Source organism: Pseudoliparis swirei, chromosome 11, assembly GCF_029220125.1.
Source record: "Pseudoliparis swirei isolate HS2019 ecotype Mariana Trench chromosome 11, NWPU_hadal_v1, whole genome shotgun sequence".
Lineage (NCBI taxonomy): Eukaryota > Metazoa > Chordata > Actinopteri > Perciformes > Liparidae > Pseudoliparis > Pseudoliparis swirei.
Window position 1 is genome coordinate 18916559 of NC_079398.1, and position 25440 is coordinate 18941998.

Consider the following 25440-nt stretch of genomic DNA (forward strand, 5'->3'; position numbering starts at 1 on the left):
AGCCAAAGCTCAAGTCCCTCACACACAGATCCCCCCCCCCCCCACACACACACTGCCCCCTCCTCGGTGACTAACTGGCCTCTCTAACTACTTGGGCCCCATTTCATTCTCCACCGGCCTCGTGTGTGTGTGTGTGTGTGTGTGTGGCCTCGGCGTTTGCCAGTATTTGCTTGATTAGAGGCCTTGGTACTAATGTCAATAAATGTTGCCAGATGTGCCGCCCCCCCCCCACCCCCCCAGCCGCCACATGGTTTCATTTAGTCCCGTGTTCGGTGACAAGTACAAAAAAAAGTGCACATGGAGAGGCATGTTGGAACACAGTACCCCCTTTTCGGGGGGGGGGGAGTAAGTGTGGGCCTTTTGCTCCACATGGAGTGGTTGCCAATGTTTGGCTTCTGAAAATGTGTCTCAGATAAAAACTGGTTTATTAAAAAAGGACCATTCTGTGTGCCAGTGATTTCTGGCCTTTGATAATCTCCCCAAACGTCACAAATCTGTTTAGATCATCTCGCTTTGGAGTTACTCTTCCACCCAATTATGCAATCTCTTGCATTTCAGTAAATATATATTCCAAGGGTGGGGGGGGGGGGGGTGGTGTTGCTGCGCTCTAACACTAAAGTTTCTGCAAGTATACAAGGGTCTGAGGCAGCATCAAAGAGTCACGTGGCTGCCGTGGAGTTCCTCAGACTAGTTTTCACATTGAGGATAAAAGAAGATCAGAGAAATGCTCCAAAGGGCAACGTTCAAATAACTTACCCTCTCAGGAGCATGCGCTGCTTTTTAAATCGTAAAAAAAAAGCTTTTGAGATTCATCTTGGCATGCATGCGCCTCAAACATTACATTTTACTTTGACCTTCACGCATGTTTTCTCCTGCAGAGTAATGACAGTTAACCCACTAGACCGCACTCACGCCGCCGGGATTACGCCACAGATATACGGACTCCATTCTCGTCTCGTCCGTAATCGTCTCAAAAGGCAGAAGCTGGGAGGTTAATCCTCCTCCTCCGCTCTGGAGGGGAGGTGTAGCGCCGCTGAGCCCCGGCAGCCACTCCACATTAAGCCACTAACTATTGACATTGTGTGAGTGGCAGGAAAAGTCACCTCTGCTTCGGTCACCAGCAGCAGAGAGCACGACCGCCCCCTGGTGGCCGAGAGGGTGTATGACTAGCGGGAAACACGGATGTCACCTGAACGCCATGCTTGTGTGATGATTTGTAATTATAAAAATATTTTTTTGTTCATGAGACAGATTTAGTTGTCATAGCAACCGGGCTCATCTCTGCTAAACCGAAAAGGGTCCCAGCCGAGTGGAGCACGATGGAGGATAATCGAGAACAGCAATCTCACATCAAGTCGACTCTCCTGGCCGAGCGAGTCGGTAAAGTTTCAGATGGGATGAGTACAACAAGTTGGAAATGTAGTGTAGTAAAACAAAAAAATAAAGATTAAAAATAACCCACCGGTAGTAAACAGGATGTGAAATGTGGAAAATGTTACAAAGTGTTAACTGATACGGAGCAGCGGCTCCACAGGACAGGGAGAAGAGACAGAAACCAAAATGAGGCCAGATGAAGGAGGAACAAACTAAAGATTTATTGAAGGCAGCAGAAGATGCAAGAGACAAGAACAGAATGGCAAAAAAAAGGCGGGGGAGGGGGGAGCCGGGGCACATACCGAGACACTTGTGTTCAGATAGGTTTTAATGTCCGTTACAAAAAGTTTTTTTTTTTTTTTTTACAGCTCCGCAGAGCTCAATAGGTCTGTATTGTTTTTATCAAAATATACATGTTTTGAACGTAAAGTGGATATAATCCAAATGATTGTGGTACAAAAACATGAATATATACAACCATCAATCCCCGCTTCATACAATAACCCCACCCCCATATAAAAAGAGATAAACATAAAAGCTTTAACGAGGAAAAAAAAAAAAGAGGCATATAATCTTCTACACCATCGACATCACAGCTAAGACTGTGGTTCAGTTACGCATCCGCCCTAAAGCAAACTACCAACGTCGGACACAAAATACAGTAGAGATGATACCAAACACAATTTAACTTCATGTGACATTCGGCCAAGGCATCTGAGAAACAGGAAAACAAAACAAATGGAAACGAGGCCTCGTGTACGTATTTGTGGAAATGTGAGAGAATTTTTTAGAAATCACAACACTACAAAAACAGCAGAGGGGGGGGGGGGGGGTAGAAGATACTTTGGTCCATAACAGCAAAACATCGCCCGTAGCTACATGAAGCTTCGTTTTAAACCATGCATATTAATCTTTTACAAAAATAGAGTCAGAGTGACGTCTGTGATCTGGTCCAGGACTACAGTGGTCAGTGGGAACCGGTGCTGGAGGCACGTTAGGAATGTGACGACGGTTTTTAAGACTTGGGCGTGACGGTGCCGACTTGGACCTATCGTTGAGGAGAAAGTGCACTAAGGAACCCGAATGTGGCGCGAGGGGGGGGCACAGACGGGGGAGCGGGCGAGGGCGAAAGCCCCCACTGTAAATCCTGCTATTCTGAATTTAAGAAGAAGAAAAAAAATCATAAACTAAGTTTAGGATACCGAGTCCAAGACCGCTTGTTCCTTTCAGTTGACCGGCGACTCCGAGCTGCTCCCTCAGGGAGGACCACCTGAACGGAACCGGGGCGACGGCGTCTTTGCGGAGCGGAAAGATAAAACACCTGAACGAGGTAAACAAAGTCAACTGACCAGGAGAAAAAAAGGTTTCTTCAGCCTCGGATTAAAAGCTCAAGGCACTGATATGATCAACCCCAGCCGCCACCTACAGGCATCGGATAAGCGTCGCAGTGATACACACGCAAATACTAACGTTAAAAAGAAAGAGATAAATGAATATATTTATATATATAGGCGTCCACATATAGATGAACTTAATATGGTTAAATGGCGCCCCAAAGAGGCGGCGTGAAGGCGGATGGGGGATGTGCAGCGGCTCCATCTCCTGCCACTAAACACCACCCAACAGCTACATCACCTAGAGAGGATATTAGGCAACTAACCGACGTATAATCATAGTTTCTACATACATATAATGTGGATATGCATACAAAATATCTAGGAAAAGAACGGTTGTTTTTTATAAAGATAAAACGGAAAGTTTGAATGAGCCCCCCCCCCCCCCAGAGGAATGCTGGTACATGCCACAAGGCATGAAGAAGGCATTTAGAGAGCCTCGTCTTTCTTCTCTCAAATACAGCCAGAGCGATGCTTAAGGCAATCTGGTCGGGGTAAAAGGAACGCACGAGACTGGAGATACAGAGTAAAAAAAAAAACTAAAGGAGCAGAAAGGCATTCTTTATCGAACGACTAGTGGTACGGATCCCCCGGAGCAAACAGGCGGGTAGTTACAAGAAGATAAAAATCAAAAATGGATACTGGGATATTAATCTGTTTGGTGGTTTGTGGGCCAAAACAAAAAAACGTTTGTATCGAACCGTTTCTGACTGGCAAACGCATTTTTAAAAAGGCGCACACAGATATATATCCAGATGACTATCACAACAAAAGGAATGCTGAAGTGTCGTGTGTGGATACGATTCATCCACACGAACATCTGTGGCGGAGGGCGTCTTTTCTCTCCCTTTCATTTTTTATTAAAGCGATTTGGTCTAAAGTGACAGTTCATCCGCTGCCTCTCCAACACCAACGGGTTTCATTGCAGAATGTTGCCCCCTTGTTCCCACGTGAAAACCGAACGATGAAACTGATTAGCTGGATGTTTGGGTACCGACAACTCTACTGGAAACAGAAATGTGCCTCGATTCCATCGAGAGAATCCAGAGCCCGGTTTGGGCCCGGTGGTTTACGCGGCCCGTCACTCTGGGCCGATGCATGGGGCCCGTGTTTACGCCGTTACGGGAGCAACCGCGTACGGGGGAAATGTAAACCGCGCGGCACAAGAAAGCCGTTTTTTAGAAGTCCCGGTCAGAATCTGTGGGCCGGACCGACTCCAATACAAACAAGTGTCAAACTGACAGGCATGTAGTTTCTTGTGTGATGAATTAACGGTTTCAAAAAACGGAAGTTTGTTTTTTGACATATTTTGGGTACATAAGACAAAAGATTGAAACCGGGAATTAAATCGATTAAATGTGATACCCAAACCCACTAACGAGAGGAATGATTAGGCGTGGAAAGACGGGGAGCAACAGTCTACAAAAGAACCACCGATACGCAACGCTGGCCGCTTCCACCGGAGGGAAAGCGTGACTAAAGTAGCATCAGGGTGGCGGTACGGAGGGGGGGGGGGGGGGAACGGCACTTAGATGGTGGACTTGGAGAAGGACACTCTGAGGTGGTGGTTCTCTCCCAGATCGTGGTTGTGGAACTCGATGAGAGACTCGATCGCCTCCTCCACGGAGCCCATCTGGATCAGGGCCATCTTGCGGTCTTTCCTGTAAAAAAAAAAAGAAGAAGAGGGAACTGAGTTCTCAGTGTCAAAATGTAGCCTCTTTTTTTTTTTACTATGTTATGAGTCAAACACCAATAAGAAGCCAACAATGGAAGAAAAGTAAGAGGCTGGACTTACTGAAAGAACTTGAAGGCTTTGACCGTTGCTCCTGAGCTGGCAAAAAGCCTCCTGAGGTCATCCTCCACCACCGACGGCCTGAAGACAGATCATAACACTGAGCATTTACATAAAGCTTTTTATATGAGTTTACAAACCGTCACATATTTGCATTCTCTGGTTTTATCTACTGGTATTGTGAAACAAGAGGCCCGATTAAGTCTAAAAATGCACCTCTAGATCAGCATGTTTAGAAAATAGGGTCACAACTTCTTAAACCCGAGAACTAAAAATAGAAAAAGAACGAGTCGGGACGACAAAGGAAAAAGCTTACAGCACAAAAGCTGCTGGGGGGGAAATGTAAATAAGGCTCACGGTATGTTGGAGAGGTGGAGCGTTGCCGAGGGTGGGAAGATGTTGGAGTAGTTCTTGGAGCCGGGCTTCTTGAAGCGGTGCAGCGGTGAGTTGCTGTAGTCCTTCGTGAGGCCCTGGTCCTCGTGGCCTTCTCGGGGCAGCTGCACCGTGGTGTGTTTCGAGGAGGTCACGCGCATGGCCCGGCCATGGAGACGCTGACCGTTCAGGTGGCTCATAGCTGAGGAACATTCATGGGATTAATTCATTTTCATCCTGGATTGATGTCCAGTTCACTCAAAATGATCAACACAATCAGACAGGAAGGAAAATGGCTGGAGTGTAGCTACCTAGCTGAGCCTGAGTGCTATCAGACATCTGGATCAGAGCATTCTCCTTTTTATTAAACAGGATCTTCACTCTCATCACGTCACCGTACACACCTGGGGAGGAAGAGGAGTGGGTCACAATACGAGGGCAACAAAGGACACAGCCTTAACAGGAGCTACGTAGCCAATCACAGCAACACAAACAATGTAAACCATCACGTCGGGGACATTAATATTCAGACTGCCGCTAAGTGAATGCCGTCGGATTAATCAGTAATCGTCAGGCTATCCTACTAATTTTCTGTTAAATTCTGCATGGGAACTCTGGAACTAATCCTACGGGAACCCTCTTAGATTACAGTTACACAGAGAGCTACACTGGGGATGCTCGAGAAGGGAGAGGAAGTGAAAAGTAGTAAAATGAGTGGTTTTGTTGTTTTGATCGCTACACAGTGAAGAAACTGGATCACTCGGCCAACTTGAGGGCTTAATAAAAAGGACACATGCAGGAATAAACTAAAGCATGCACATACCTACATTAGAGCAACGGAGTCAAACTGCAGAGGAATACTATGGCAACATAATCTGAGGGACGTCAACTCACAATCACTAAAAAGCAGCAGCATTCCATCTTTGCGTGTACTATTGCCGAGTAATTCGAGGCAAGCGTAGAAAAATCCACTTAGCAGAAATGGTATTCGGTGCAATTTCATGGGTTATGGTTGGAACGCGCAGAACCAAATAAAGTGTCTACTTTTATCCTCTTCCAGGGGGCAACACTTTAGAGTTTAGATTGCCTTCCTGCCTCATTCCCAAACAAAATTATCCCCATATTTCTATTTCGTTGGGGAGCGTTTCCATTACGGGGCCGAGCTCTTTGAAGATGAAACAACCCACGGACAGTAAACCACCGCCGTTAGAAACAGAATGCTGCCGCTTTGTGTGGTGCTCTCACCTTACTCTCCTCACACAAACCCACAACAACCAAAGACAGGTCTGACAACCGCCCAAAAATCAAACACCCCCCCCCCGCCCTTCTTATCCCTGTAGCCCGATGACGAGCCATCGGCGGTTAAAAAAAAACAAAGCCAACAACATGAGACAAGACATGCCCACCTTGCCAGGTAACAGTAGTAATAAAAAAAGGAGATGAAAGGATGATAACGTACCGAAAAGAATAAAGAGGCAGTGTGGCGTAACGCTCTTTAGAGACAGCAGGGGGAGCAGCGGGGCAGGGGGCCAAAGGGGGATAAGGGAACAGGGGACAGGGGAAAAGAGACGGAGCGGAGTGGAGGACAGTGGAGTGGAGTCGGGACATGTCCGCAGGCCACAGGCAGCGAGGTCCACAGGAAGGCCACAGTACCATGGAGGAAGGAGAGGCATGAGGGACGAAGAGAATGAAGAGGAGGATTCAAATAGCATGAGAGAGGAGGATGGGGAGAGGATGAGGAGGAGGAGAAGACAGTGGAGGGGCAGATGATGGCAAAAACAGGGGGGGGGGGCAATGAGATGACAATGTGGTGTTTTTGTTGAGTTTACAATTTGTGGGTGGTGACCAAATTGGGCATGACGGATTTGGGAGGGGGGGGGGGTGGTGGTGGTTGTAGTAGTAATTGAGGAGTGGCAGAGGGGAGGAGGAGGAGAGAGGGGGAACAATTGGTTGTGGGGCGTGCAGTCAGTTGGCAAGAGTTGAGGTGAGGGGGGTTGTAAAACAAAGAGAGAGAGGGGGAACAGAGAAAGAAGAGAGGGAAAAAAGGAAGTAAAAAAAACAAGGTCAGTATACACAAAGAAATGTAGTGCTTCAGACAGTAGAACTGGCTAAATTAAAATGCACTGTCACTATGGGAACACTAGGAGAAAAAGAAGAGAAAAAAAGATTAACAATGAAATACAGAAAAAGGCAGAGACAATATGTACTTTTTAATTACAGGCTACGTTTGTTTAGATCGTTTAGTTACGTGAGAATGAAAACAGTCAAATATAAATTATAATTATCCTTTTTCAACTACCAGCTGATCTTGAATTTAGCATTCTTAACGTCGTGACTCCATGACTTCAGGAGATGTAATGCGTGACAGACTACGAAATACATTCTACACAGTCTATGAAATCCGGGCACGGTGTGTTTCTTTATACAGAAAAAAGTAATATTGTCTCTCCAACAACTCAAAGAATGATTTCAACTAATGGACAAAAATGAAGATATGAAGTGGTAGGTTCAAAAAAAATTAAAACAAGAAGTTAGTGTTTTTGAATAAACTTAAAATTCACAGTGAGCAAAGTGGCAGGTCAGAAATGCAGCAAGTTTGGTCAAACAGAGAGGTCCTGAAAGAGAAGAGATTTGACTCCATGACCCCTTCACATAAAAACTGTGGGAGGGTACTCCAACTCGTCTCATCACAGGGACTTGGGGAGGGGACATGAGAGAGGGGGGGGGGGGGGCGAACAATGGATTGCTTATACAAATGATTCGGGTCAATGAACCGTAGCGTAAACAAAATGGCACTGTAACATTTTAACGTTTCTCAGCACTGCAATGACAATAATGTAGAGCGGTTTAGGCCTAGTGAGTGTACTGACCTCAGGGTTCAGATTGCTGACCAACAACACATGGTGGCCCCCGGGCGGAGCGAACCCAGTCAGGCCGAGCCGGCTGGCGGCAGCTGCGGCGGCAGCCATGCCACCGTGGCCCACACCCAGGGAGGCGAGGCCGCCGGGCATACCGGCCATCGACAGCCCTAAGAGGAGCAGCGCGTTAATGTCATTGATGTGAATTTCACGTCACAGCTAGTGACGCAGTATACGGGCAAATATTTGGATAAGAGATACAGGGTAGCGTGGTCAAATAAGTGTGTACTGACCAGATGCTTGCTGGATGGCGAAGGCTTGGGGGAAGCCATGAGCGCCACCATAAGGAGAGGCTGAGATTAAGCCTGGAGCAGCTGGGGCAAGAAGCAACAACAAAAAAGAACCCACAAATAAGATCAACGCCTTCTTCCACAGTTCTTACACTTTAATAAAGATTTTTTTAATCACACTTTTGTTGGTCACCTCTAACGTTAGCTTGTTAGTAGCAAGGTGCGAGGCTTTTTGTTTACTTTCCAGACAACTGACTGACACACAACGGAGCTCATGCACTTCTTTGACAGCAATGTTTGATGTTATCATTTAATACTACAAACAGCAGTTAGACCATTGTAAACAAAACAACACTTTTAAAAAGGCCATATTTTGAGAATATGAAATTTAACAATATTATAAGACTTCAAATAATGCCCCAAACTCACCAAACGCCGCTGCCATGGTCTGGTGGTCAAGGGACGCGTGTGAATCAGCAGTGGGGAGGTCTGGACGGGTGTAGTCCCGGCTCTTGTCGTTGTTGTACTTGACATTGAGGCTGGTGAGCTTGGAGAAGCTGATTCTCAGGGTGCAGCAGGCGTTGTATATGTTCTGTCCATCCAGAGACTGAGAGATATTGGAGATTTAGACTCGAGGCAACATGAAATCCGTCAGTTATCTTAATGGGCCCCACGATGTTTAGACCGAACCTCAGCCCGACTGCAACAGTGGTGGGAAGAACGTCAGACTGAAACAACATGGCAGAGCACTAGTTCTTACCAGTTTGGAGTGCTGAGCTGTCAAGCCGTCAGCATACTGGATCAAAGCCTGGAATTGGTTGTTCTTAGTGAAAGTGATGATCTTCAGCACGGTGCCGAATTTAGAGAAAATCTAGGCGGGGGAGACGGCACAGTTAGGGGTGAGGTGAACTCCCAACACATTTTCATTGAAACTGTACTGCAAGATAAACCATGGGGATTAATGTGCATATCTTTTATTAGAACACTTGGCAAACGGGAGACATTTCTGTTGGTTGCAATCTGCAACCTCACCGCTAGAAGCCGCCAAATCCTGCACACTGGCCATTTTAAGATAACGAATAGGAAAAAAAAAGGCTGGCAAGTCTATAATGTGAAACAACGAGGTAACTAGTCCGTACCTGGTGCAGTACATCCAGGGTGACGGGGTAGAAGAGGTTCTCCACTATGACTCGGAGCACAGGGCTTTGGGACCCTGCTCCCCCCATGCTGGCCACATCTGCTGGAATGGCCATGCCCCCCATCCCACCGCCGTGCAGAGCGTTGACTGCCTGCAGAGCTGCCTGGGCACGCTAGAAAAGACAAAAGGGGGGTGTAACTTTTAGCATGGCTAGAGAAAGGTTTGCAGTAATAAATTAAATCAGTGATTCAAGATTTTTTGCAAGGAAAGAAAGTTAAATTGACAACACCATAACTCATAGTATCTTGCAAAAACAGTAATTTAGGCATGAACTCCAAACCTCAAGTGTGTGTCAGATTGCAAACACTTACCACTTGGTTGGGGGAGTTGTCGGTCTTGAGCTCCTTGTGAGTCGAGTACTGCATGTAAATGGGGTGGTTTCTGATGACGGGGGTTACAGAGGAGTAGTAGCTCACCATCGTCTGTGCACACTCCTCGCTGGTCATTTCTAAGAATGCCTGCAGGGGAGGACCAGAGAAATGTATTTATACATTTCGTTTGATTTACCCCATCACAGATACAGTGCCATACTATGACAATGTTTATTGAGCGTTCCAAATAATGAGGAAACCGTATGAGCATCGTCACTACACATCAACATCTACATTTAGCCAAATCTCATTTGACATCTTTATTTGTTTTTTACACAAAACATTGGGTATTGGGAAACAGGAGAGAACATTTAAAATGGATTCAATGCCTCAGCGAGCAGATCATCCTATCCACTAAACAATGAGGCTGGGACAAAGGGCTACAAAGCTCTCTGGTCCCAGGCTTAAAGAGGGCAAGTCACACCAGTTTGGTGAGACGACCTGCACAGATCAGTCCTTACCTGGTTTTTCCCTTTCAGCATCAGCAGATTAGTGACCTTCCCAAAGGGCAGTCCCAGGCCAATAACTTCAGCCTCATTTATGTCGTTGGGCAGCTTGCGTACATGGACCACACGTGACGGAACACCAGGACTGCGCACGTCACCTTTGAATTTTTTGCTGTCGTTGCCATTGGCTGCAGGGGAAAAAAACAGAAGCAGATACAATCAGGGAGGGAACAGAAGGCTCTGGTTCTTCTTGAATAATGGATTGATCGCCATAGCAACACAAACCGAAACAAACGACAAGCACTTCAGTAAAAAAAAGAAAAGGGATTCAATCCTCCATGGCAACCCCCTTACCTGGGTTCATGATATAGGGCCCGTTGGCTATGCAGGAAGAAAATAGTTCGTCGGATCCCCTCTGCAGAAAGAGAAAACAATGGTTCACTTCACTGCATTCACCAATGAGGGCACGGCTTAGCAGGTGGAGAGCACAGCTCTCATATTACAGAGCCATTGTGTGATAAGCAGGAAGTAATCCGATAACCAAGGGAAGACTGAGCAAGCCCGCTTGAGCAGAACCCCGCCTTCCTCGTGAGAAATAATTAAATGACTTGTCAGCGAGGATATTTAACTTCTCATTGTGATCTTGTCTTTTCATACCATTTCATACTGTCCAACAGGGTTTTTCCTGCATAGAGAAAATTCCCTGTTCCAGACCTTAGTCACACACAAAAACAGGCCATTATTTCTGACCTTGGGGCAGTACGCTAAATATTAATATACAACACCAATCACACTGGAGAAAAAGCTACTACTCAACCCGAAGCATAGCAGTCAGCAATACCATCTTAGCTTGACAGCTGCTGCCAGTCGGTACCATCTTCTCATACTTCAGTATTCGGAGGAAGGATAACGCACCAGATGTAAAGACAGGATGGGGATACCCGCAACACACTAGATTCCTGTCTGCTGGAACAGCCCCGCCTGCGCCCTCTTGCTCTCTCCAGTATATAAAGTGCTGTTTCAGGGCTGTTCTCCCGTTTGCGGCCGTGTGAGATGAAGTACAGCAGTCACAAGAAGTGGCTCAGCAGCCTCAGCTCTACAACACTCGACAATGCGCGTCCTGTTCCAGCTCAGACTAGGGCCATTGTTACACGGCAGCAGATACACATACGGAGCCCGTAGGACTCTTTCGGAGTTGAAGTGGCCTGGAGAGCTTTTACAACCAGTCATGCAGGTTTGCTCGCATTCTGCTCCACCTTGTGAATCTTTGAACTATGCACGTTGGTGATGGTTACAGTAAGGCTGCAAAGTCTACTCAAACGGCAGGAGGAATATGGGGATCTGAGAGACTTGTCGTGCCTCTAAACATTATGTGGTGGTGTAGGGAACAGTTTGTTGCTGTGAGAGCACAACACTGTACGCAGCAGAATAAACGACCCTTTGACTTCCAGATGGTTGGTCTAAGTTGCTCACTCTCACTATGAGGCCCACACAAACAGGGTCTGCTATCTAAATTAATCAACTTGGCGCAACAAGAGACATTCCTATGCCTACTTAAGTGCGGTTTCGGGATCAGGGGCCTCCTCCTTTGGCAAACATTAAAATGTATACATGGAGGGAATGCATACACGGCAGGACAACACAGAGCCAAGATTACAAAAAGGTGCAAAGTCTGACAAGACAAGCGAGAGAGAGAAAGACTTCCAAGTTTGTTTGGTTGTAAATGGGAGTGACCGGTTAACTCGTACCCAACGAGGAAAGTGTATTTAAAAACATTTTAGCTTTTTGCTTGACGAGAAATGAAGCAAGCGGCTCCCGCCTGACTGGATGCTCTTGGGCGGGCATCGTCACATCGTCAGTCAGCAGACCGACTCCAAAGAGGAAGAGCAGCGATATCAGGCCTGCTCCCAGGGTTTGGCTAACTTCCTCTTGGGGACCGATTGTTACTGTTCTATGGCAGGACTCCCCCCCCCCCCCCAATACTTCCTCATTCTAAAAATAACGACAGAGCTTAGACAATGTGTAGAACAGAGCTGAAACATCAAATGGACTGTAAGAAATATATAATTGAAAATGTAGGAAAAAAAGAGCGTGTACAAAGTAAACTCAAAGATGAGTATTGACAGGTTCACGATCCTTTGTTTTCACAGGGTGCTAACATTATAAAAGCAACTTTCAGTTGGGAGGCGATGACATTTCTGGCCCACATGAGCGACTGGCCTGCCTTTATATCCATAAAAAGGGAACATGGACCGGGGCAGTTTCCCTGCACACCTGGTTTGCAAACAATGAGGGCTCTTAAAACATTTATGGCCTTATGTTGGAGAGGTTAGTTCAAGGTAATCCTTAACGAGAGACCACAAAGGTGAAAGCACAGGTAGAGACATGTTTGTTCACTGTGATCAGCCTTTGCTGGGGGGGGGGCCTCACCATGGGACCAGAGGGGGAGATCGGAATGTGACCGCGGGAATGCCAGACGATTTGCCCAGATGGAATACTTACAGATTCCAGCAAGGCAGCGCACCATAACTCAGCATTATCATTCAACAGTCCAGGAAAAAATTAATTACAAAGAAATCGCACCATTAGTCAAAATAGAAGCTACTAAATTCTGCATTGCTAAAAAGTTGAAAAACACGCTTTACTGAAATGAATAGAGGGGGTGGGGTGTTTGTTTAAACAGTGTAAAAGACCTTTGGCCGGGACGATGAAGACGGTTGAGACAAGATGGTTACAGCCCTGTGTTTGAGTTCAATTACACCTCATATGCCAGAGGCCACGTTGCCATGGATTACTACTTAGGCAGGCATTTTTATTGGGTACGCAAGTTGACAAAAACAACTGTGCTCTTTGCTTAACAAGTTTGTGCACACAAAGGTTCACAAAAACGGCTGCTATTCCAGAGGTATAAGCCCACAAGATCCCTAAATCTGATAAATAAATTTAAAAAGATGCACGCGAAAAGAGGAACGTTGGGACAAAAGTCGTTTAGTTTCACTGTTATTTGCCGAATAGTCTTGTGCTAAAACTAGGCTGAAAAAATATCAGCACCGGGGCAGGATTCAGCTGCTTTCTTAACATTCCTGTAAGGCCAACATGCTATTAAGGAACACACAATAAACAGCAGGAAGCTTCATTTCCCCCGCAGCCGCACAACCGAACAGAAACAGGACAGGAAAACAAAGCCCCACATCATACAATCTATTCTAATTGAACTATCAAATGTCCACGGTCTTGAGTGGCTGCAACCTCAATGCGCCGACTGTTGCAGAAAATAAATCTTAAAAAAAAAAAAGGAGAGCCAGTCAGCCAAACTCGTTACACATGAGAAATGTCTTTGGACAGCAGTAATTATAGAGGAAGCGTTTCAAGTCACCAGTGTCAGGCGCAGTTATTTTCCATTTTCACTGACTTGTAAATGCAATGAAAAACTCTCATGATCTCAAAACTATTTTGATTATGATGTTAATCTAATGACAGTATTTACTTAGCAAAAGCCAAGTCAGTAGTTTTACATATAGACACACACACACACACACACACACATTTGAACATGTGGCATTCATCCTGTGGTCTAGTCAGGAAATAAGGGAAAGTGAAAAGAAGCAACTAAAAATGCCTACCTTTGTGCCAACGGCTATGTCATGGACACTGCTGTGAAAGAGAAAGAAACTTTATTATTATACAGGAAATGTAGGAAAATTACCCAGAATCCATTATGAGATCTTATTTAATTAATAAAAACAGCACAACAGTCTTTACAATAAGTATTGATCCAACAGAAACCCAGTTCGTTTTTTTTTAAAGAAAAAGGACTTCCTTATCCATTTACGTAAATTTAAATTCAGAAAGCATCGCAGAAAAAGAAATATTTCCAATTTAATATACAAATACTTACTCAATTTCAGGGACGTAGCCGGTTCCCAAAGGGTACAATTCAGCATCTAGGCGGCTGTAGTGGATTTGCAAAAAACACAAGGAGCAAACTTTAGAGTAGACACTCACAAGTAATAATAAAACAATGATCAAATCTCTCAAATAGACGTCGAGCGTATTGTTGACCGAATTCGATGTAACACTGGTTGCTGCGTTTGAAGTCGTTAAAAACTGTCGAATTTACCCGATTAAATGTTGTTTTTAATTCGCTTGGATTTAAAAGCACGATACTGCGTTTCCTACCCTGCGTTAACAACCAGGTATAGAACGAAGTATCCTATTAAATCAACGCACAACGTTCAGGCCAGACATCTTCAAACATGGCCCTGGCACTCTGCAGACAAATGAATGCGGAAATGAGACACGTTGCTTTAGCTATAGCGCGCGTGCAACCGAGTTACCATGGTAGTTAGCCAACGGTCTATAATGTAACGGCCGCGTGTTGCCAGAAGGTTCCGTAAACGAACGAGTATTCTCGACTACACACGTTCGTCGAGTAACATTTGCTTTGCGATAAGTTTATTGTAAACACACACAGAAAAAATAAAGATAATATATGTCCGTTCAAGCTAGTTAGCTTCCGCGCCTGCTAACTGTTGCATGTTTTGATGGTAGACGGAAGAAAAAAAAGGAAAAACTGTTTCAAAACTTTCTCCGTCTAACGGTTACGTGAAGCGGCTGTCGCGATAGAAAATATATTCTAATAAGCAACATATATACGAACGTGAATAACGCGGCGGTGTGTCTACGTTAAATAAACAAGTCTAAAGTGTGGTTCTTTTTCACTTACCCGTCCATTGCACAAGAAAAAAACTGCAGGTCTGAAGCGAAGGTAGGGCGGCAGACTTGCTTGATTTTCTTACAAAATGGCTGAACACACGGAGGCGAGCGCTGATTAGTCCAGCTACTTTCAAGAGCCCAAAGAAGGCGGGGACTCGCGTCTCCTTGAGTCGTGATTGGACAAGACGACTATCATTTGTATATACAGGGGGAAAGAAAAAAGAGAAGAAGGCCGCGGCAAATTTCCAGGACATCATATGAAGTAGTCAGGGTTTGTTTGAGTAAAGACTGGTTATTTGTGGCAACAACACCCAAAAAGTACTAAATAAAAGAAAAGGAGAAGAAGCATGTCGAGTTTGTACAAAAGACGGGGCTAGGGGAGGGGGCAATATGGAGTCACGCGGTCATACAATCATATGATGTCATACAATCAAAGATAAAACCAAGGAAGTGTCTTGTGGCGCATTAAAAAAAAAAGTCTGTCCGGTTTAAAAGTAGAAGTACTCAGTAAGAGTACAGAATCAGCTAAATGATCTTATAGTAGGCTACTCGTGCAGAAATATGGCCCATGTGAATGCTTTGTATGTTTATATTTAATAAGTAATGTGCATTCACGTGGAAGTAGCATTAGAACATGTATTTATAAGCTGGGACCAATGCTACTTTTATATATTATTGAGTAGAATAATTTACAATAGTTATATATTGTAGATAAACATCTATCTATGGTAGATATTATCTTTAAAAAACAAAGATGCTCATGTGTTTTGTATATAAAATCAGTAAAGTTGGTATACAATAAAGGTGGTGGAGTAATAAGTACAATATTGGCCCCTGAAATGTACTTGAGTTGAAGTTGCATACAAAAGAAATACCTAAATGTTAAATGTACAGTACTTGAGTAAAAGTGATTTCACCACTTTAAATATAAGAACATTCCCTTAAGATTAGAGTCAAGTTAATGTTTGCATCCTGGTAACCTTCATCCCACACTGGTCAGGGAGTGTTGGGAGAGTTACCACTCAGGACACATGTAGTATAAGTCATTACCACTGACACTTTGTGGATCCATTCAAATGTAGTGGTGGTAAGTATTCTGGGCTGCAGTGTGAACAACTCTACTGGTTTTGGTGAGGCACGAAACAATCAAGATGGGAATTTCCCTGATACCGCTTGGCCGATTCAGGAATGCATCCTGTAGAAAAAACACAGTATCGTTTGAAATTGGAAAAGGAAAAAAAAGAGTCTGGAGTGACAATAACAGAAGGACACAACTAACAGCGTATTAACCTGAGGTATATAGGTCACCAACATAGCCAGTTTGAAGTTAGGATCAGCTCAATACAAGTAGGCAGAGGCATATGCATGAGCACGGGTATCATCACAAGAGGAAGAACAACACAAGCACTTATGTACACACTGGCTTTCTAATGAAAAAGGAAATAGCTTCATATCAATAGACACACACTCCTTTAATTCCCACAGCTGTGGCTGTGTTTGTGTTATCTTTTGGGACATGAAGTGAAAGAACTGAATGATATGTAGCCTGTCCTAAAACGTTAAGAAGTAACAGAAACCCATAATAAGTGAATAACCACAGCAGCACAGTATCAATGTGTGTGTGTGTGTGTGTGTGTGTGTGTGTGTGTGTTACACCACCAAGGACGCGATGTATCTGGTTCCCACAGGTATTGGGGCACATTAAAGTTATTTTGTGGTGAATGAGGTTAGATTTGAGGAACATTAGTTTGTTTCTGCTTGTGTGTGTGTGTGTGTGTGTGTGTGTGTGTGTGTGTGTGTGTGTGTGTGTGTGTGAGGCTAACTGTGAAATAATAATGACAGAGGAAAGGAATTTACTGTTATGTGTTACCATAGCAGCAATAAGACTTTGTCCTCATAGAGTGGATTGACCTGTTTTCTGTGTGGGTCATTTCAAATGAAAGAAATACCTCCTTTAAAAAAAGATTAACTTTATAATATTCCAACAATCAAACCCACAGTTCTGTTTTTCTTCTTCCGTATTGTGTCTGTGAGAGCGTCGTCTGGGGTGTGACCTACAACAAAAAAGGCAAACAATATTTTCTCGGTCTCGTGATGTGGAGCTACCTCAGCTCTATACTTCTATTGAACGTCACAATCTGTCTCATCGCATGTGTCCACACACTGAAACTGGCACATTCATATCGACCTGCATATGAATATTTCTATTTGTTGTTTTTTCGGCTGCGGCATAAAGCGGTATGATTATGTTTCGTTGAATAGTGCATACCTGACCTCCATCTGATAAATGCCCTGTTTAAATACCTCCCTCTGCCTTTGTCTCCCTATTCATGACAATGTTGTAACAGGATGAGCTTTCCGCGACAGAAGACGTGTGCGCCCTCTAGTGGCATGTATTGGGTAGTGCATGTAACAGACTATCCGAAGGCCAATTCTGCTCATCACCACCAATGATGGATCTGCTCTTATTTCATGTTTCTATCACATCTTTAACATATCACACCTCACTGTACACAATTCATTCCCCATACATGAGGGATAGTTTCTTTTCAATCACAATGAAATACAACATTTTTCCTTATTTATTCTTTTACCATTCCACACAGAAGGCCGTCCATCTGTGGCTCCGTCAGCTGAGCCGCCGAAAACAACACCACACATACCATTAACCATGTGCAATAGGTGTGTATGTTTGGTCGGTTACATAAACGCGTATCTGACTTGCTGTAAACAAACAGTAGTTTTATTCAAGATTAAATATTTAGACGACAGAATAGATGAACAGGCATCGGTTTAACACAAGGTTGCTTTTTCTGCTGCTGTCCCAAAGACACACGATTAAGCAAAGCTTTCAGCTCAACAGTTACATGTATTTTATACAGATTTATGTATGCATATAGATACGCACACATGTGTATACACTGGACAGAAAGTTTGTATTCTCCCCCCCACACAAAAAAAAAAGTCACACTTTGGATGTAGTTTCTCGGACGTGTGGAATAAAAAAGGTCATCAGTCAACGACAGGATGCAAAGGTTTTGTAGTAGTCTGCATATTACCTATCATCTGAGCTGCATTTGTTTATTTATATAGTTATCGCGAGAAAAATGAGAATAATGTTCTACCACAGGTGTGTAGTAGTACCCCCTCCAGAGTAGAAGGCAGTGTTTCCATTGGCTCTAAAAATGGCGGCAGACAGACTGAACTTGACAAAGGCACCGACAATACACAAATGGTCATCTTTAAAAAATAAAATACACACATCAAATACAATATACCGCCTCGCAAAGAGGCCATATGGGGGGGGGGGTTAAAAAAAAAAGTCAATATCAGAAAGAAAGTGGAACTGTACATTATGGAGAGCATCAACTATAATTCATCTGCCTGTTGACCTCTCTTTGTGGAATGTGAGGTCTCATTTCTCTGGTGGTGAAAGATGGCAGGACGTGAGATGATGTATCCGGCACTGGAGGTTGCCAAAGAGTCTCGATACTCGACGTACGCGGGGAGGCAGTAGATCCCCAACAATCCCCCCCTCCCCGGCGGGTTGGGTAAGACTGAGGGGGTGGGGGGAGTTGGTGGATGGAGAGTTCGACAGGTCAGGTGACCCGGGGTTAGCACCAACAGCAGAGGTTATGGAGCCGCGTGTCTCCGAGCATAGACGGCAGGTGTGTGTGTGACGATGAGGATGGTGATGGTGGGGGGGGGGGGGGGGAATCAGAGACGTGGATGAGCCTTAAGGGTGGAGTGTGTGTGTGTGGGGGGTAGTGGAAGCATTAGTGTCGTAGCATCACAGACCCAGGCGTCAATGGCCTCTATACTGAGTGAACTAGGGCCAGGAAATATGTATTTCATATTAAATGCCGATAGTGTGCGTGTACGGTTTAGCTTGCACTTTAAAAAAAAAAGGTTGAACTGGGTTTTCTTCTAGAGTGAGGCCTGTTTCTTATACAATAAAAAAAAAACATTGGGGACCCGCGCACAACCCAATCATATACATTGTGTTTTTAGACTGAAAAAAAGAAGATTCAAGGTCCCCAGAGAATATTATTGTTAGTGAGAAAAGTCGATTCAATTGGACTCAAATCTTCCTTTATACGCCACATATCTGGCGCCTACAGACACAGAGCCGAGGGGTTAAACTGGGAGCAGGACACACACCGGCAGCCGACCAACACACAGGGAAACTACAGCATGTCATCCGATTGTTATTTGCTTCTTAAAGAGACAAAAAGCTTCCTTTGTTTCTTCTTCTTTTCTTTTTCTTTTTTCCCCCTCCTCGTTGCGGTGGAACTAATCCCAACGTAACCCCTGGATATACATTCATGTGAACGTGATAATAAGAGTAAAACAATTAAGACCGAACAAGTGACACGACGAGTCAACACGTGTTGCAAGGCGTCATGCAGCGTGAGTTCCAGAACTACATTATCATAATAAGCGCATCTAATCGGTTCGCCACGACTCCATTGATCAGAAAGTAGGATCCATCTTATTTAAAAATTAAAAAAAAGTTGAAAAATGAAAAGGCTGTGATCTTCATGTACACGTGTCACGTACGTCTATGAGAAGCTAATGTGGTCGCTTCAGTCTCATCATGTATGGATTCATTTTTTTTAGCTGGATGCAGATCTCGAACGTTCATCAACTGTTACTCATAAAGACACGATATAATAAAGTTATGAGCACATATGAGGAAGCACAGACACGTGTTATGATTGTGGTATAGTGCTCACACACTTACATGCAGTTAATGGTTGGAGATGATATAGAGGACACGAAAACAATAAATACCTTGTATAAAACATAACTTCATATCAATATATTAAAATACTATTTAAAATAATATCTTAGACAATATTGCAATATGAAATTGACCGATAAATAGTAGACCGACACAGATAAATATATACTGTACATATATATTTTTGAGTGTCCGTGTCCTTCATAGTTTTGCTATTTTTGACTTTTTAAATGATTTGACGCGTCCAGTTGGTAGAAGTATACGATTCTTTTTTCTTCTTCTTCTCTCTCCAACAATAATAACATCGAACTTACAGCACACAGTCCCACAATCAAGTTATACATACTGAATACAATATAAATGTCGAGACAAGAAAAATAGAAAAATATCAATAGAAATCAAAAGTCAAATACATATCAGAGAGAAAGTATACAGAGCGACGTATGTACTTATGAGTCTTTGTGGTTCTGGTCGTTGGAGCTGGAGCATCGGCTCTCATTGTTTGATTATTATTGGCTGTGGAACTGTACTTCAGATGTTTGTTATTTTTTAACACACACACACACACACACACACAAACACGTGGACACACATCTGCAACAGACACATGCCATAGCACACAGGCATGCACAAGTGCAGGCGTGTACTACTCTCACACACGCACACACACACACACACACACACACACACACACACACACACACACACACACACACACACACACACACACACACACACACACACACACACACACACACACACACACACACACACACACACACACACACACACACACACACACATAGCTCACATGACCGTGCAGCACTTGCAGCTCTGTTTCTTCTCCTTCTCCCCGTCCTCCCCGCCTCCGTTGGCCTTCTCTTTATCCGCCATGCTCCCGTTGGGCGGGGCCTGCTCCTCCGCGGCCGCCTCTCCTCCCCCGGCTACCGCCTTCCCTTCGCCGTCCTCGATCATGACGAACTCGGCCTTGACGTTGCCGTCGACGCCCTCCGTCGCCGCGCGCGTCTCCTGCTCCTCCTCCACGGTCTTGTAGCCCATGAACACCAGGGTGACGGGGTTGTCCTCGCTGGCCTGGTCGGGGCTAGGACCCAGCAGCGTGGCCTCGATGCCCGCCACCTCTCTCTTCGGGGTTTGACCCAAGCCCTGCGCTACTCCGTTCTCACCTGCAGGGGGCGCCAGAGAGCCGTTGAGAGGGCGAGGAGGGAGCGGAAGGGAGAGAAAGAGCGAAGGAGAAAGAAAGGAAATATTGTTTTAACGACCTCCGGAGGATAGGAGCAATTCGATAGAGCAATCGAAGAGGCCATTATTGGCTCTCTCTCTTTCCGACGCAAGTATCCGGGCTCCGTTGCTATGGTTTTCTCCGCGTGATCATATATAATGTTGCCATGGGCACTGAACTTACCTCCATTTTCTTTGGCCACGCCCTTATTGGCTAGAGGGCCTGTCTCCAGTTCTTCGATCTCTCGCTCCAGTCTGGTTTAGAAACACACACACACACACACACACACACACACACACACACACACACACACACACACACACACACACACACACACACACACACACACACACACACAAACACACACTGATTGAAATAAATCTGCAATTCACTCTACGCCACAGGGAATATAATGTTACATAAGCAATCTTCGAGAAGATGATCATTTCTACAAAAGAAGATATGATCCTTTAATATTTAATATAGCTGACCGTGATAGCCTCCGTGTTTCATTTCTAGTTAAAGGCATTATTAAAATACTGATAATGATGCTTAGACCTGGCAGTCAGACATGTGGAGCAAGTTCAAACACCACGTAAATAAATTAATCACAATCATTTTGGAATTTTCTGGATATACGCAATCTGAATTTCATCACCTGTGATTCATGATTCATATATTTGTGGCTGGAAGAACCGGTGGATACATTTTTATTCTTCCTGTGGCTTCATTTGTTGGAAAACACACACACACACAAACACACACATATATATATATGTATATATCTAAATATATATATATATATATATATATATATATATATATATATATATACATAAATATATAAATATCTATATATTTATTTTCTGGGATGCTGACCTGAGGATGACCTGCTCCAGGAGCTTGGTCTTCACCTCGTCCTCATGCAGACGCTGCTGCGTCTCCTCCTCCGCCGGAGCTCCGTCCAACAACCAGCGCTCCCTCAGGCCCTTCGACTGCAACAGCACACACGGACATGAGGTTGAGAATGAAGCACGAGGTTTATAAATGATCTCACAACAGAGAGGGGACATGTTCTTCTCATTTTGTGACAAAAAGAAGAACACATTTCACATCACTGATGGCCGTAAAGACCCAAATAATAAGATCATTCTCATCCTCAATTGAGCGTGGGATTGGAAATGGAGATAAGTCACTAAAAGATCACAAAGAGTGCTAAGTGTAAACTGTTAGAGTCTCATCATAATTGCCGTATGAATTATAACGAAGCACGACAAGGGAATAAAATGTTTATCACTCTCTCACCACTCTTCTCTATCTCTTCTTCAGTCCGTGTGTATTTCCTCTGTCTATTTCCAAACCAGCCCAGCATCCGCCCCCACACACACACATACACACACACATTCCCTCCTGCAGATAAGCTTGAAACAAAGCAGGAATACTTGGCGCGCTCGGAGATAAATATAACCGTGTGTCTTGTGCTCTGCAGCTGTTTAGGCCGCGCGGCACGACTCAACCCCGGCGTGGCCGAGGAGGGGAAAGAGAGTGAGAGGAGAAAAAGAAAAGAAAAAACAGAAAAGCTCTCGCTTTCACGACTTTGGACTAAAAAATCTGGACCTGTGCGTGATGTGAATTCCTCTCCGGTGATGCAACCAGAATTTCTCCAGCAAACCAACCCCCCCCCCCCCCCCATGTTTTTCAATTTTCTGACTCGACCACCGGCCATTCCTCTCTCTCTGTCTCTCTCTCTCTCTTTCTTTCTCCATCTCCATCGTGAAGGTCATGAACTATGTGGTGTGCGCCTGTTATTCTGGTTGTACATGTGTGGGGCATGCATCTGTCTGCATGCGTTTACGGTGCCCGTGGTTCTGTTTCAACTCTCCAGCTCCCGACACACACACACACACACACACACACTCTCACGGTGTAACTCAACACTCTTCATGGTCTCTGGGGCGCTGGATCTTACCCTGTTTCCTCTCTCTCTCTCGACTCTCAATCTTCATCGCTCTCTCGCCCCACCCTAATACCCCAACGCCAGACACACACAGACACACACACACACACACACTGGTTGTAAAGCTGGAGCACTGAAGTTACGTCTCTCTCCATTGTTCTTCAGAGTAAAAGCTGCTAATGTAGCAGACAAAGGGCGGAACTGTGACACACACACACGCACGCGCTCACACACACACACACACACACACACCCCTCCAAATGAACTGAGCAGCTGCAGGGCGTTATTGCTAAATGAAAGTTGCATCTTTCCTCCTTCAAATTGAAATCCCCAAAACTTTTGAGTCAGTTTCTCCAAACTTCATGAATTCTGTCTCAAGTCATTCTTATTATTTTATCAACTATTTTCTCAGTTTTGAAGCAACAGTTCACTTATTTTTAACCAGGAGATGGTTAGCTTAGCTTAGCACAAACCCTGGAAACCTGGCGTATGCCACTTCATTTTGGATTATTGCTTAACATATGCTCCCCTATGAGCATGGACGGATTAAGAAACCACGGGCCCCTGGGCCTGGACGTGTCAAGCCCCCCCCCCCCAAAAATGTAAACATCGCTAACAAAACAGTCCGTATGGAACAACGATACCGGAGCTGAGCAGACAACATAACGCGAATTATATGACCATGACATGAATGACTTAAGCCTAGCATATACCGGCATACGGCGCATCGTGTCATATCATCATATTCATATCAATACAATGTTAATAACAGCGACGTCACGCGCGGAGGCTCAGGCCCAGGGGCCCCCTGAGCTCATGGGCCCCTGGGCCTGGGCCCGGTAGGCCCGTTGGTTAATCCATCCCTGCCTATGAGCTGTGTGTTTTATGTGTGTGTGAGTGTGTGAGTGTGATTTCCCTGGCGGGGCAGGTACACCCGTATAAACGGAGAAGTTTATTGGGTTTTCCACATGAAAGCCGCCTCTGGAAAAGCTATACACGCTGTGGTTTGCACAAAGAGCCTTCTAATGCTCATGTACAGCATGATTACACTTCCCCCCTCTCTCTCCCTGTGTGTGTGTGTGTTTGTGTGTGTGTACGTGTGTGTGTGTGTGTGTGTGTGAGACGAAAGCGGGGTGCGGTGTGTGTAAGAACCCTTTCCTGTTGGTGGGAGTGGGACAAAAATCTGTTTCCTCTGTCAAAGCCCCCTGTATTGTCTGAGGCTTCTGTGTTCTTTCATGAAGCCACGCACACACACACACATATGCATATGATGTCATACAATCAAAGATAAAACCAAGGAAGTGTCTTGTGGCGCATTAAAAAAAAAAGTCTGTCCGGTTTAAAAGTAGAAGTACTCAGTAAGAGTACAGAATCAGCTAAATGATCTTATAGTAGGCTACTCGTGCAGAAATATGGCCCATGTGAATGCTTTGTATGTTTATATTTAATAAGTAATGTGCATTCACGTGGAAGTAGCATTAGAACATGTATTTATAAGCTGGGACCAATGCTACTTTTATATATTATTGAGTAGAATAATTTACAATAGTTATATATTGTAGATAAACATCTATCTATGGTAGATATTATCTTTAAAAAACAAAGATGCTCATGTGTTTTGTATATAAAATCAGTAAAGTTGGTATACAATAAAGGTGGTGGAGTAATAAGTACAATATTGGCCCCTGAAATGTACTTGAGTTGAAGTTGCATACAAAAGAAATACCTAAATGTTAAATGTACAGTACTTGAGTAAAAGTGATTTCACCACTTTAAATATAAGAACATTCCCTTAAGATTAGAGTCAAGTTAATGTTTGCATCCTGGTAACCTTCATCCCACACTGGTCAGGGAGTGTTGGGAGAGTTACCACTCAGGACACATGTAGTATAAGTCATTACCACTGACACTTTGTGGATCCATTCAAATGTAGTGGTGGTAAGTATTCTGGGCTGCAGTGTGAACAACTCTACTGGTTTTGGTGAGGCACGAAACAATCAAGATGGAATTTCCTGATACCGCTTGGCCGATTCAGGAATGCATCCTGTAGAAAAACACAGTATCGTTTGAAATTGGAAAAGGAAAAAAGAGTCTGGAGTGACAATAACAGAAGGACACAACTAACAGCGTATTAACCTGAGGTATATAGGTCACCAACATAGCCAGTTTGAAGTTAGGATCAGCTCAATACAAGTAGGCAGAGGCATATGCATGAGCACGGGTATCATCACAAGAGGAAGAACAACACAAGCACTTATGTACACACTGGCTTTCTAATGAAAAAGGAAATAGCTTCATATCAATAGACACACACGCCTTTAATTCCCACAGCTGTGGCTGTGTTTGTGTTATCTTTTGGGACATGAAGTGAAAGAACTGAATGATATGTAGCCTGTCCTAAAACGTTAAGAAGTAACAGAAACCCATAATAAGTGAATAACCACAGCAGCACAGTATCAATGTGTGTGCGTGTGTGTTACACCACCAAGGACGCGATGTATCTGGTTCCCACAGGTATTGGGGCACATTAAAGTTATTTTGTGGTGAATGAGGTTAGATTTGAGGAACATTAGTTTGTTTCTGCTTGTGTGTGTGTGTGTGTGTGTGTGTGTGTGAGGCTAACTGTGAAATAATAATGACAGAGGAAAGGAATTTACTGTTATGTGTTACCATAGCAGCAATAAGACT

General features: G+C 44.3%; 2 protein-coding genes across 3 annotated transcripts; both read right to left on the minus strand.

Moving 5' to 3' along the window:
- Positions 1–1573: 1573 nt before the first annotated feature.
- ptbp1a (polypyrimidine tract binding protein 1a) lies at positions 1574–14885 on the minus strand. Of its 2 annotated transcripts, none has more exons than XM_056426034.1 (16): positions 14822–14885; positions 13994–14047; positions 13719–13749; positions 10450–10510; positions 10111–10283; positions 9590–9736; positions 9220–9390; positions 8841–8951; positions 8510–8687; positions 8084–8164; positions 7803–7960; positions 6392–6425; positions 5244–5336; positions 4918–5134; positions 4564–4641; positions 1574–4429 (listed from the first exon to the last, which is right to left on the minus strand). In XM_056426034.1, the coding sequence occupies exons 1-16, from the start codon at positions 14827–14829 to the stop codon at positions 4297–4299; spliced, it is 1728 nt and encodes a 575-aa protein (XP_056282009.1). In that variant the 5' UTR covers positions 14830–14885; the 3' UTR covers positions 1574–4296. The 2 variants fall into 2 exon arrangements, with proteins under 2 accessions (XP_056282009.1, XP_056282010.1); XM_056426035.1 differs by having other exon boundaries at positions 8084–8155; positions 14822–14877.
- Positions 14886–19962: 5077 nt separating this feature from the next.
- On the minus strand, positions 19963–21898 carry LOC130201597 (paralemmin-1-like). The gene is made up of 3 exons (XM_056426669.1): positions 21675–21898; positions 20979–21049; positions 19963–20739 (listed from the first exon to the last, which is right to left on the minus strand). The coding sequence occupies exons 1-3, from the start codon at positions 21866–21868 to the stop codon at positions 20363–20365; spliced, it is 642 nt and encodes a 213-aa protein (XP_056282644.1). The 5' UTR covers positions 21869–21898; the 3' UTR covers positions 19963–20362.
- Between the last annotated feature and the right edge of the window lie 3542 nt (positions 21899–25440).

What these genes read in the sequence shown, in the direction of transcription:
- ptbp1a (XM_056426034.1), bottom strand. An exon ending in GCCCTATATCATGAACCCAG is followed by an intron (nt 10,284 to 10,449) that starts GTAAGGGGGTTG and finishes TTTCCCCTGCAG; the next exon opens with CCAATGGCAACGACAGCAAA. An exon ending in CTCCACCTCTCCAACATACC is followed by an intron (nt 4,642 to 4,917) that starts GTGAGCCTTATT and finishes ATCTGTCTTCAG; the next exon opens with GCCGTCGGTGGTGGAGGATG.
- LOC130201597 (XM_056426669.1), bottom strand. Translation starts at nt 21,868, where the DNA reads ATGTCCCCTCTCTGTTGTGAGATCATTTATAAACCTCGTGCTTCATTC. An exon ending in CTGGAGCAGGTCATCCTCAG is followed by an intron (nt 21,050 to 21,674) that starts GTCAGCATCCCA and finishes TTTCTAAACCAG; the next exon opens with ACTGGAGCGAGAGATCGAAG. An exon ending in CGTGGCCAAAGAAAATGGAG is followed by an intron (nt 20,740 to 20,978) that starts GTAAGTTCAGTG and finishes CGCCCCCTGCAG; the next exon opens with GTGAGAACGGAGTAGCGCAG.